The sequence below is a fragment of the Heterocephalus glaber genome, unplaced genomic scaffold, assembly GCF_053883595.1.
Source record: "Heterocephalus glaber isolate CG9 unplaced genomic scaffold, H.glaber_assembly_v1.0 deba00001465, whole genome shotgun sequence".
Lineage (NCBI taxonomy): Eukaryota > Metazoa > Chordata > Mammalia > Rodentia > Bathyergidae > Heterocephalus > Heterocephalus glaber.
Window position 1 is genome coordinate 12,621,337 of NW_028258312.1, and position 13,337 is coordinate 12,634,673.

Here is a 13,337-nt window from a genome sequence, read left to right on the forward strand (position 1 = left end):
CCTCCCTTTTTTCTTTGTCATAGTCTTCTTCATCTACACACTTCTCAGGCCCACGCTGTTTGCTCTTCTTTGAACTTGTCAAGCAGTTAATTCTGTCTTCAGTTACTTTTCTTTTTTTCCTGAAAAACCAAGTAGCTCACTCCCTTACTTTTGTCAAATGTCTCTTTAAATACCACTTCATCATTGAGACAATTCCCTGATCATGCTAATACACCCAATATGCCTTGTACTTTTTCTTTGCTTTATTTTTTCCCATAGTAATCATATGCTCCCATACAAGTTATTTCTTTTTTATTAGTTACCTTTCTCTCCAAATATAAAGGTTATACATGACACGCTGATTTCTATTGCATTGAGAAAAGGTATTGTCTCAATAACTAGAAAGATGTTTGGAACACAGGCATTCACAAATTTGGTGAGATGAATGAATTTTAATTTGAATATTTACATATACATCACATTGTATATTTGCATATGCATTTATATATGTAGATACATTTACATATGTCATTCAACCATACTGATGTGGTTTTTATACTGTAATTTTCTGAATTACTCAGATCTAAGCCTTCTTTGTTATTTTTTGTTCCTTGACTAGCAACTTTAGTATTTTTAATTTATTGATTTTTCTTCTATTTTATAATATATAATATATTCAGTGGATTAATAAATTGTTTATCAATCTCCCCATCTACAAACAATTTAGATGTTTTAAAAACCATTGATTTATTTTCCTGAAATAACCCTAAAAGAACAGAACTTCAAATTTTCGTAGGTTTCCTTTTCAGGGTCACATTGTCACTTTTTTTCATTGATTCTACACATGTTTATTTTTTGTTTTCCTTTCTTCACTTAAAATTCTTCCACAAATGTGTTGTTATAAAAATAAATACCCAGGTTGAGTTTATTATTTTATATTATTTTTCTTTGTCCATATTTTTATAACGGTATTAAAATGTTTCTTTGCTTTTAAACCACTCTAAAATATTTTTATATGGCCCTAAAAGTATTTTGGGCCTCCATGCCTTTTACCTGCTGTACCTAATAACATTCTTGTCATCTTTTTTTACAAAAGAAAGTAGTATCTTCTCTATGTGGTTCCAGAATCTTTTACAGTAGTGTAGCTGCCCATATTTTAAAACCCAGATAAAATTTTATTTTATTCATTGCATTATCTTTAATTTCCCCAACTTATATAGCTGTCCAAATATTATTAAATTAAACATAAATATTTTAAGGAAATTTTCTTAAATTAGCAGGACTTTTCATAATTATAGTTAATACACACACTAATCTTTATCAAGTAAAATAACTTGGATTTATCATTAATATTTTATTTCTAAGTAATGACTGGTAGGTATGACATGAAGATATGTATTAAAGCTGGCTAAAGGCTGGAGATTTAGCTCAGTGGCACCGCGCATGCTTTGCAAGTGCAAGGTCCTGAGTTTGATCCACAGTACCAAAAAAACAAACCTGACAAGTCTCCCTATAGTTATTGATTTAAGTTTTATTTTATAATAAGAGCTTTCGTTTCATGAATCTATTTCTGAAACGTTATTTTCTATCTTCAATATTCATAGAAGTACTACAAATGTTCCTGTATTAAAGAAGGATTGACAACTGCTGATGTGGATGGTGATTTTATTGATGCTGTACTTGGGAAATGTGATATGAACTGCTATAAATTACCTTTGTTTTTCGCTTTTATTTTTTCTGCAATTGTTTTTACTGGCTTTTGTGGTGTACCAATTAATTTGATTATCTTCAGGTATGTGTATAGCTTTCATAATTATTATTCTTTTAATATATAAGTAAGTTAGAAATATTTTAGGTTATTATAGTAAGTTATTTTCTTTGGGCTTCATGGTAGCAAACACAGAGGATAAAATTGTACAGAGCTGCACACATACACAAAGAATTTCAATTTAAATGTTGTAAAGCCTACCTTAACTGAGAAATGAAAACAAAGTAATGTCTATAGTCTTGTTAACAATAATTTTCTAATGTCATTTGCCTGGTTTTGATATTATATTCTGGATATATAAGATTTCACCATTGGGGGCAGCTTAACGGAAGTTCCAACTTTGTAATACATCTAACCTTCTTATAAGACTAATACTTTCTAAATAAAAAGCAAAACACACACACACACAGACATGCCCAAACGTATTACTAGATAAGAAGATATATATTTTTTCCTTAAGTTAATTTGTTAATTTTAATGTCATAACGAGAATAGCAAAAAATTATTAATGAAAACAACATGAATCAAATTCTTATGAAAAAATAAGAGTAACTGGGGATCTGAAATGATGAAGCAAAAAAATAGTTTTATACTTATAAGCTAAAATGTACCATAAATCTTAATGATTAAAGATAGTATTAAATTTATGAATATATTGACAGTAAGCCTAGCAATAGACCCCAAATAATATGGGACTCTAATACACAATGGAAATGAACAAAGAAATATTAAGTTGTTTTGGAAAGTGATTTTGGAATTAACTAACTAGGTTAGGAATGAAATTATAATGAAAGAGAAGATTCCTTTCACATCTTTCACATGTAACATTAGATTTCATAAATAAGTACTTGCTTTAATCAATAGAAAATGTAGAGATCTTCACTCTTTATATTCTACATGCTATTTTGTGTTTATTTTAAGCTTTTGAATAGTGAATATAATCATTCATGATCCAATAGGAAAGAGGGACCAAATTCAAATTAGGGCAATCCAAGTAAAGTAGAATGAAGTGGTTATTTAGATTGTGGGTAAGGTGTAGTAAAGGACAAAGTGTCTGATCACCTCAGGCCCGAAGGGAGCAAGGGATGGGAAGCAGAGAGATGTGTAGGGTGGATACCTTTGCAGTGTGGGAATGGAGACCTTGATCTCACTCACAGTACCCCATTATCAGAACCCAGTTAGAAGCAGAAAGCAAGGTAGCCTGCTGATGTATTCAATGCAGGTCAGCCTTCCATGGCAGAGAGCAAGTAGAAAGAAGTGGAAAGGGGAGCTCAGAGAGCAAAACGGAATCTAAAACAATGGTGTTCATGACTAATAAAGAAAGATAAGAGTGAAGGTTGGACTTAATTATTGCAGAAATGAGAAAAGAGGCTGAGATAGGAAATTTAAGTCATGAAACTCTCCTTCTGAAGAGTAGACAGCTTTGGAATTGATTGACAACAGGCAGAAAATGAGAAAATGAGAGGAGTTGCAGCCCTTTTATAGGTCAACTGGCTAGAGATTCTTTATATAACTCATGTACAAGGAAGAGCTTTGAATCCAGAATACATTATCTATAGCTAAAAATATTATTGCTATTTGCTTCCAGGATTGTACCTGACAAACTCCATTCTCTGGCCGTGGGTATAACTTATGTGGTTATGAGACTATTTGGTAAGGAGTTTTAGCATTTTTGTTACATAAAGTTGTTCATTTTTTTCTCAAGTAAAAGTATATCTCAAATCATAAGTGAATAATAAATATAAAATGTCACAAAACAAGTGAATGCAAGAACTGCTTTGAAAATTTAAGAAGTAGTTAATGTAAAGAGAAAATACATAAGGTAATACCCATTCTGTTACACAAGCTATGTATTTATTATATTGGATTCAATGAGACAATGCATTTGATCTAATATAAGTGGTTTGGAGAGTTAATAAAAACACTTGTATAATCACTACATTTGTATATTTCTTGCACTTTTGGGAAGACCCTAAACTAGGTTGATGCTTTTGGATATTTTCATCACTGAAGACACTAAATCTGAGGTTTTCAAGTATTTATTTATTAATAAGAACAACTTGGCATTTCTGGGGATAGTGTGCATTTTTCTTCAGGTTTTCTTAAATTGCAAAAATCTATATTTCAAATCCATATTATTGCTATATTAGAACCCCCCAATTCCAGAAGTTGATTAAAAATATAATGGGATAAGTAAACAAGGTTGAACTGAAAGACTGAAAGGCATATATAAGAAAAATGTAGAGAAATATGTCTGGCTTGGATGGGGACCAGAGAAATCATTCTATAGCTATATCAATATGTGTAATTAAAATTAGCTTTTATAACTAGAAAAAATTTGAACTTTGTTTTATTCAGTGCTGGGGATTGTATCCAGGGCCTTGAACACATAAGGCGAGCCCTAGAGTGCATTTTGGTGCTGGATGATGATTCACTAGATAAGGCAAGATTTGTAATGGAAGAGATAGCACTGGGAGCAGCAAGTGCACACCCAGTTTCCTAATTTAGAAAGGAAGCCAGCCAGGCTGGTGTAGTTTTGAATGGGAAAGGGTAGGCTAAGATGATAATACAGAGATAAGCTCTCTCTAGATAATGCAGAGCTTTGACACTAGAGAATTTTAAGCAGAACATAGGTATCACCTGATGTATTTAAAGATTTTCATAGGGACAAATAAATCTAGGAGGAAAATATGGGAGAAAAGTAAAGGGATACTTTTGTTGAAGTTTAAGAGTTATATTAACTTAGAATCTGAGGTTTGAGCAGAGGTAGAAATAAACATATCCAAAGATTTACGGTGGATTGAATCAGATGATGAGAAACAAAAATATAAGTAGTAGACCTATATTTTATCCCTTTCAGCAATCAAATAAAAAGTGATATCATTCACTAATGAGGAAATCTAGGTAATGGTTATTAGTAGACATCAAGATTTGTGAGGAAAGAGGACCTTAAGAAATGATTAATTTCTTAAGGAAGATGGTCAACCAGTAGAGATGTTGGTTCTGAAAACCCAGTTCTTGTGTCTTTCGGATGACTGTATCTGCCACTGCTGATTCACTTTTGAAAATGAGTTGATGTTTCCTCTGAGAGCATATGGAGTCTTCTTTCATGAATCACAGCTATTCCTTAAGGTCCAAAGCCATCTGAATCTGGATTACTATAATACAACAAAGCATATGTATTTTCAGGTGTTTTTCTCAACATCATGATCAAAGATATCATTACCAATTCATTCTTTAATCACTAAAAATTTCACAATCACATATTTTTGGAGTAGCACTGAATTTACAAAATTAGTATTTCTTTTCTGTTTACATCTAAATTTTTATGGAAAAAATCAAGTATTTTTAGACTTTTTTTTCCTAAATAACAGCATGTACTAATTCTAAAAGGTTCTACCATGTTTATATATATATAAGGATTTTTTGAAAATGCATATCATTTCCAGTGACTAAAAATACTATATAAGTAAATTAATAAATCATTAATAACTTTAGTGATATGCTTAGAGTCAAGATTCACTATATATGTTTTAGCATGAAATTATTGTGATCCTGACCAATAGTGTTTTTGTCAAAAATTGATAATCATTGAATATTGTTTTAGGGACAATTCCTGGGCCATCACTTTTTAAAATAACAGGAGAAACTTCTTGTACCTTTCGGGATATCGACAGATGTGGACACACAGGACGTTGTTGGGTCTATAACAAGACAAAAATGGCATTCATTTTGCTGGGAATATGTAAGTGATGCATATTGTAGACATTTAGAGATGTACAATTATTTTTAATACTTATGGTTCTTTATAGTAAGGTAGAATAATAATAAACTATGAACAAATAAATGCTTTCATGATTAAAGGAAATATATGGCTGTATAGAAAATATTTTAGAAAAAATAGTATACAATTTATATAAATATTTGAGTCAATGCATTAAATACATTATTTATTTATTTATTTTTGGTACTGGGGATAGAACTTGGGTCCTTACACTTGCGCAGCAGGTGGAGAAACCACTAAGCTAAATCCCTGGCTCTTAAATACATTATAGTCTTTTGTTATTCCTGAAGAAAATCGTGGGTCTTAGCAGAGTTTCAAGTAATTCATGAAGTGATTTTATATATCTTCAAATTACTTAATCTTGTGTCCTTTTCCAGTTCTATTGTAAAATATTAAGTATATTTGAGCAAAAATATTTACACCATGAAAGAACATCAACATAATGTTGTCCTACTCAGATCTAGACTTATAAATAATTATAACTCTAGTATAAAAATTAAAGAGAAAATTACAAAAAATAACTCTGACTACAATAACTTTTAAAGGAATATGTGATGTATAAAAGATGAAAATTATGACAGCAGTAAGAAAATACAAGGAGGAAAATTAAAAAGTATTTGTGTGTGGCAAGAAATTAACTTATTATCAATTTAAAAGATTTTTGTATTTTATGTAAACCTTAGGTTAACTATAAAGAACAACATTATATAAATTTAAAAAGGAAAGAATTCAAAGCATGTTGGTGCAAAAAAACCATCAAATCACAAAGGAAGACAGCAAAGAAAGAAGAATAGAACAATTGAACTATAAATCAGAAACAATAAATTGGCAGTGGTAGGTTCTTATCTACTGAAAATTATTTTTAAAGTAAATGGGATAAATTCTCTAATTAAAAATCAGAGGAAGTGAATAAAGTTACACCTCAAAGAACGAGAAAAAGACCAAACTAAACTCCAAATTAGCAGAAGGAGGTAAAAGGCCACAGAAGACGTAAAAGTAATAGAGAATAATAGAAAGACAAAAGATCGATGAAATTAAGGAAGTTTTTTTTTTTCAAATATAAGCACAATGAAACTTTTAGCTAGATTAAGAAAAAGACTCAACTAAATAAAATTATAAAAGACAATGGAGACATTACAGCTGATACACTGGATATAAAAAGGACTAGATGAGTACTGTGAATAATTATATACCAACAAAGTGGACAACCTAGATATTATGGACAAATTCCTACAAAAGACAATGTAATAAGACAGCATCATGAAGAAATAAAATATATGAATATATCATTAATGAAAAAAGATACTGAATCAGTAGCTATAATGTCCCAACAAGGTAAAGCCCATGACCTAATAATTTCACTAGTGAACTGTATCAAACATTTAAATAATTCCAATCTTTCACAAACTCTCTCATAAAACTGGAGAGAAATGAGCACTTCTAACTAATTTTAACCATGATAACGAAAGTCATACAAGGACACTGTGAATAGAGAAAATAACAGGTCAATATTCCTGATGAACATACATGCAAAAATCTTCAATGAACTGACCTGAAGAGCATGTTAAAAAAGATCATACACCATTATCAGGTGTGATTTATTCCTGGGATACCAGGATGGTTAGACATACATAATCAATTAATGTATTAGAGATTTAAGCCTAAAGATTATGTGATAGTCTCAATAGATGCATAAAAAGATATTTACAAGATTCTGCATCATTTCATGATTTAAAACTCTCAAGATATTAGGTGTAGAGAAGATATAAAGGTAATATATAACCAGCCCATAGTTAACATCATAACTGTGAAAAGCTGAAACTTTTTCTATAAAATCAGAAAAAGATGAAACTATCACCCTCCATCTCTATTCTATATCATATGGGACACTCAAGCCAGAACAATTATGCAAGGAAAACAATAAAAGTTAACCAAATTAGTAAAAGAAAAATAAATTTTCTGTTTGTAGATGACAAGATCTTACATGAGGAATATCTTGGCTGCACTAAAGATATGTTAGAATTAGTAAACAAATTCAGCAGGACATGAATGAACATACAAACTTCAGCATCATTTTATAGACCAAAAATAAACATCTCAAAAGAAATAAAGAAAACATCTAATTTACAATCGTGTCTGCATATATAGACAGTGCTAGGATTTATATATGGATTGTGTCCCCCAACGTGCTTATATGATTAGAGGCTTAGTTCCTAGAATGGTAGTTTTGAGAGGTGCTGGTGAACCTTTGAGAGGTGAGAACCAGTGGCAGATCCTTGGGTGAATGGAGTAGGAAATAGTTTCAAGAAACCACTCAGAAGTTTTCATGTAACTCCTTGGTGGTTTTCATGAGGTTTTTTGTTTTTTTTTTCATTGTGTTTCCCACTTCCTTCTGCCATTTGGACTTTCTGCCTCCAAAACTAGGAGCTAAATAAATCTCTTTGTAAGTACTGTAGCTTGTATCAAGCATTTCCTTATGGTGATGAAAAGTTGGTTAATACACACAGAAATAAATTCATGTAAGGAGGAGAAATATCTGTACACTGAAACAATAAGACATTGATAAAAGAAAATGAAGGAGGCTTTAAAAATGAAGTTATATGACTTATTCATAGACTGCAAGAATTATCCATTCTAGTCAAAGTCATCTACAAAGCAATTGATTGTAAATTCATAGCTTTCTTTTGGGACTCTGTTATGTTCCATTTAGTCAATATGTCCATTTTTAAATGCAAATATCATGCTGTTTTGATTTCTATAGCTTTGTAATATATTTCAAAATCAGGTAGTGTGAGCCCCCCAGATATCTTCATTTTGCTAAATATGGTTTTGGTTATTTGAGGCCATTTGTGATCACATACAAACTTCACCATTGGTTTATTTACTTCTGTGAAAAATGTCTTTTTAATTTTAGGAATGCCATACATAAAAGCCAAAGCCATGAAGTTTCAGGTGGGAATGAGGAATCTATTGGAAAGTGGAAAAGGAGCCAAACATGTTTTATTTTGGCCAAGAATTTCTGTACATTTTACCCATGTCCTAAGACTTTGCAAGAGATTGATACTAAGGGTGGTATACTAATTAACCTGGTGAGGGAAATTTCAAAGTATCCCAGTGTTCAAGCCTTGGTATGGGTACTGCTTGCTGCATTTATCCAGACCTACAGTGAGAATCATGAGCAAAAATCGGAGCAAAATGACGTGACCGTGAAACTTGGCCAAAAAGGAAGCATCTATAAAGTTTAGGCTCTTTCACCTGGGAACCATTATTTTAAAAAGAAATTGATATTTCTTAGACAAAATCATTTAAAAAGCACAGTACAAACATTCCTATCCCAAAAGGGATAAATAAGAAAGAAAGTAGTAGCAGGATCTATGGAAGAATACAACTCAGCAGGACAGACATTAAATCTTGAAGCTTTACATCTGGTACCTTGGGAGGACTGAGATGAGGGTTGGGTGCATAAAGCCTCATGCAGCTCCATCCCTGTGGCGTTGCTGGTCATAGGATACAAGGTTGCCCTTTTGGTGTGTTTTGCACTCTGCCCGTAACTTTCTCTGGTGGAAATGTGTATTGCCAATCACTGTGCCCTTCTAGTGTCTCCAGTACAGTTCCACTCCCCTAGCTCTACAAGCATTGCCCCATTGATGCCCTCTCTGCATAGGCTTTGATCTTGTAGAACACTCTGGTTGGCCTCCCAGATTCTCCTTTAAATTCTTGCTGGACGGTGCCAGGACCCTGTAACTCTTACATTTTGTGCATCTGCAAAACTAATACCATGTGGACAGAGGGTCTGCTACCAGCACACGCAGTGCCTGCTTTCATTTGAACGACAGGGACAGCCAGGGAGCTTTTTCCTGAAGGTAGCTGACTTTTTCTACTGTTCTCAGTTAATTTGCCTGCTACAACTATTCTCCTATTCTGAAAAGTACCACAGCTTTTTGTTTTTCATAATTTGTCAACTTTTCTTCAAAAGATCTGTAGGTCCATGAGAAAGATTCTCAGTTATTTATCATTTTGTAATATTATTATGTTACAACTCCATCAGAGGTAATTATGTCTTAAAAATAGTATTCTTTAAAAATACATGGAATTTGATAATCATTACAGTGGCATGAGGGCGGATTTTGACATCTCTGTGTCAGATAATTGCTGTTGCTGCTGTACAATATTTTGTCTTAATTTAATAGAGTTATTTACATCCAAAGACCAAATAATTTTATATAATGGTAGAATATATAAACTTCCAAAACTAGAAACAAAAATTAAAGAGCAAATCTACAAAATCAATGAAATTTTCTACAATATTGCCATTAATATTTGAAAAATGATAGACGTTTCAAAGATTAAAGCTGTATGTAATGACTTAAACAGATTCTAATTCCTATCGATACTTACGATTGGAAAGTACAATTTATTTTTATGTTTCAGAATTAACATGTTGTGGAGGGCTGTAAATCTGAGAAATCTAGAAGATTTCTAACATTTTTAAATCTCCTTTATCTAACTTGACATACATTTATGACATTATTATATTTTATATTTAGGGAATTTATACCTATAGAGATGTGCTATACTTTTCTTTGGTAAATGACATTCTTTACACAAATGTTTTTGTACAAAATAAATTTGCAGTATAATTATGTTTCTTAAAAATTCAGGTTCTCTTTGCAAAGTGTCCACTATCTGCTTTACTGCTATTGGATTTTACAAGTACAGCAATTTTGTAAAGGAAAAAAAAGACATCCTGCGTGATATATCTACAGAGTATAAAATCAAAAAAAGAGAAAAAGACTAATTTGTAACTGGATCTTCATTGTGTAAGAATTTCACATTTTCCACCAATTATTAAAGCATCATATTAATAGATTTTAAATAATGTAGTTGCATGTTTAACAAATGAGTGTGCTTCATACAATCCCATATATATTGTTATATTTTGGGGACAAATGTAATAATATAGTCTGTTTGAATTTTTAAAAAGATGTAAGATACACACAATATTTTCAATAGAAAATAAAGCTTTGACTGCAAGAGAAGACCGAAATGGAAACAGGAAAACATACATATGTTAATTCTGTTATAATAGTTATTGGAGTTTGACTATGTAGGATTTTAAAAAATTGTTTATTTGTGTATGTTTGCAGTACATAATGATTGTAATTCGTCATAGGGAGTTGGCACATGTACCTAACACATCTTAATTTCTTTTTCATCCTTTTTCCCTCCTCTTTCTCCCCTCACCCTCCATCATTTGAGAAAGATCTCTCTCTTTATTGACTATTATTATCTTTTATTTTACTCTTTAGTTATATTCTGGGTTTCTCATGTAAAAGAAACTATGTGATATTTAAGCTTGTCTGGTTCATTTCACTTAACATTATGGTGTCATGGTGTACCCATTTTCCAGTGAATGACTCAAGTTTATCCTGCTTTATGACAGAGTAGTACACCATCATGTATAAATGCCCCATTTTCTTTATCCAGTCATCTATTGATGGATATATAAGCCACTTCCAAGATTTAGCTCTTATGAGTTGTTCTGATACATACATGGATGTGCATGTATCATTACAGTATGATGCCTTTAACTCTTTTGAGAAAATACTAGAATGGGAACAGCTGGGTTGAATGGAATTTCTATTTTTAGTATTACAAGGAGTCTCAATACTGATTTTCACAATAACTGAACTAGTTTATATTCACATCAGCAATGTAGAAGGGTTCCTTTTCACTCCGTAGCCAGCATTTGTTATTATTTGATTTCTTGATGATACTCATTCTTTCTGGAATAAGGTAGCATTTTAGTGTTGTTTTAATTTGCATTTCTTTAATGGCGGGTGAGGTTAAACATTTTTTTCGTGTATTTATTGGCCATTTGTACTTCTGAGAAGTGTCTATTTGTTTCGGTTGCCGTTTTTTTCTCTTTTGGTACCGGGGATCAAACTCCGGTCCTTGCACTTGCGCAGCAGGCAAAACCACTGAGCTAAATTCCCGGCCCCAGTTGCCCATTTTTTGATTGGGTCTTTTCTTTTAGGAGACAACTAATCTTTGCATATTTTAGATATTGGTCTTATGTCTAAGGAATCACTGGCAAAAATCATTTTTCATTCAGAAGGTTGTCTCTTCATTCTTTTGGTTGTTTTCTCTGCTGTGCAGAAGCTTTTCATTTTGTTAGGATTCCACTGGTTGATTCTTGGGGCTATTTTCTTTTCAGAAAGTACTTGCCTATGCCTATGTCATTAAGAATTGTACCTATTTTATCATCCAGCAGATTAAGTGTTTCTGTTATAACATTTAGATCTTTGATCCATTTTGATTTTAGTGTAGTACGTAGGTTAGATAGAATATCTTTGTTATTTTTCTTTTAGATGTTGATGTTTATTTCTCAAACAACTTTTCTAAATACAGTTACATTTTTCAGTACAGTTCTTATAATGAAAATTTAAAATAACTTACCTTTATTTTCAAAAAGAAGACTATTTTAAGCTCTTAAAAAGTTAACATTTTACTTATGAATGATTTGACATGAAGAGATTTCTCCCGAAAACTTCTGTGGTCAACTGATCAGTTTGCAATGAATATTTTCCTAGTTCTTTTATTTCATTAGACATAAAATTCAGTGTGATCATGTACCTTTACATTTTTACCTTCACTTGAATTTTATCCATTAAAAAGTATCAGATAACATGAGTTAATATCCATTTTGTGCTTTTATATTTCATTTAACAATCACAACTATTTTTGTGAGGAAGTATTTACATGTGAATTCCATTTATGAGATTTTTCTTAAGTGAAAATGTGTTTCTGAACATTGTTTTGGCTATACTCTTTTTTCACAAATCATTCTATATTTATCCAAATTATACCTTTTAAATATTGGACAAAAACCTGATGGTTGTATAACGCAAACATAACATTGCATTCTACAATGTTTCCTTTTTTCCCTGGAAAAAGTAATAACTCATAAAATCTCTCCTTTTTCATTTACTTTAATCAGTGATCTTGTGCAGAAAGGTGATCTTGTAGTCATAGCTGGCAGAAGAAAATGTAAACCAGGGAACACACAACTTGCTGTATGATTTTCTTCCTTAACTTCAACGTATATTTTTGGAAATCTATAAAGTAGTCTTTATGTGAAATTCTATCTGACTGTCTCTTCTCTGAACCAGCAGGATTGCTGAGTATCTGAGGAACAGAGCCTGATAACAGACACATCTCCTTAAAAGATGCCACAAGATGTGTTGCTGTACCTTATTTTCAGAAGAGGAGAAAATCACACAATATTTACTTGTCTCAGAAAAGAATTTATGGAGATTTATATTTTCAAAATAAATTACCTTCTTATAAAGAATTTCTGACAATGTTTTTATGTGTGTAGGACCTTGGCAATAACATTTCATAATACAGGCTTTACTAAGAGAACTAAAGTTTAATCATTTTGTCCTTTCTTAATATTCTGATGTCTACAAATATCATTTGAAAATTTATAATATTAGAAAATAAGGTAAAGTAATATTCACAGCCATGTGGAAGATACTTGTAATTTGGACAAATGCATGTGTTTGTACAGATACTTGTTATACATGTTTCTACACTTGTGTGACAAACAGAATGTGGAAGAAGTAATGGTGTGTTACTTCCAAGGTTAGGTGATAAAAGAGTGGTGTATGTGTGTACCTGTGTGCATGCGCACGTGTGTCTCAAGCAAATGTATGATAAAAGTATAATTAGGTAGTAGGGTAAAGTCTTTACAGATTTCTACTATAACAGAACATGTGTTTCTATATCACAAACTAATTCATA

The 13,337-nt window shown here is 31.6% G+C and overlaps 1 protein-coding gene across 3 annotated transcripts in view; it reads left to right on the forward strand.

Moving 5' to 3' along the window:
* The window catches only part of Slco6a1 (solute carrier organic anion transporter family member 6A1), a 66,098-nt gene extending 53,194 nt beyond the window's left edge, over positions 1–12,904 (forward strand). For 2 of the 3 annotated variants that reach the window (XM_021255820.2, XM_087180895.1), the window contains 5 exons: positions 1,584–1,771; positions 3,336–3,400; positions 5,355–5,492; positions 10,193–10,351; positions 12,707–12,904. In XM_021255820.2, coding sequence (XP_021111479.2) covers positions 1,584–1,771; positions 3,336–3,400; positions 5,355–5,492; positions 10,193–10,329 — 528 coding nt within the window. In that variant the 3' untranslated portion in view covers positions 10,330–10,351; positions 12,707–12,904. Of the gene's footprint in view, positions 1–1,583; positions 1,772–3,335; positions 3,401–5,354; positions 5,493–10,192; positions 10,352–12,703 lie in introns of all 3 variants that reach the window. The other variant, XM_013071176.3, reaches the window with a different exon arrangement.
* The last annotated feature ends 433 nt before the right edge of the window (positions 12,905–13,337 follow it).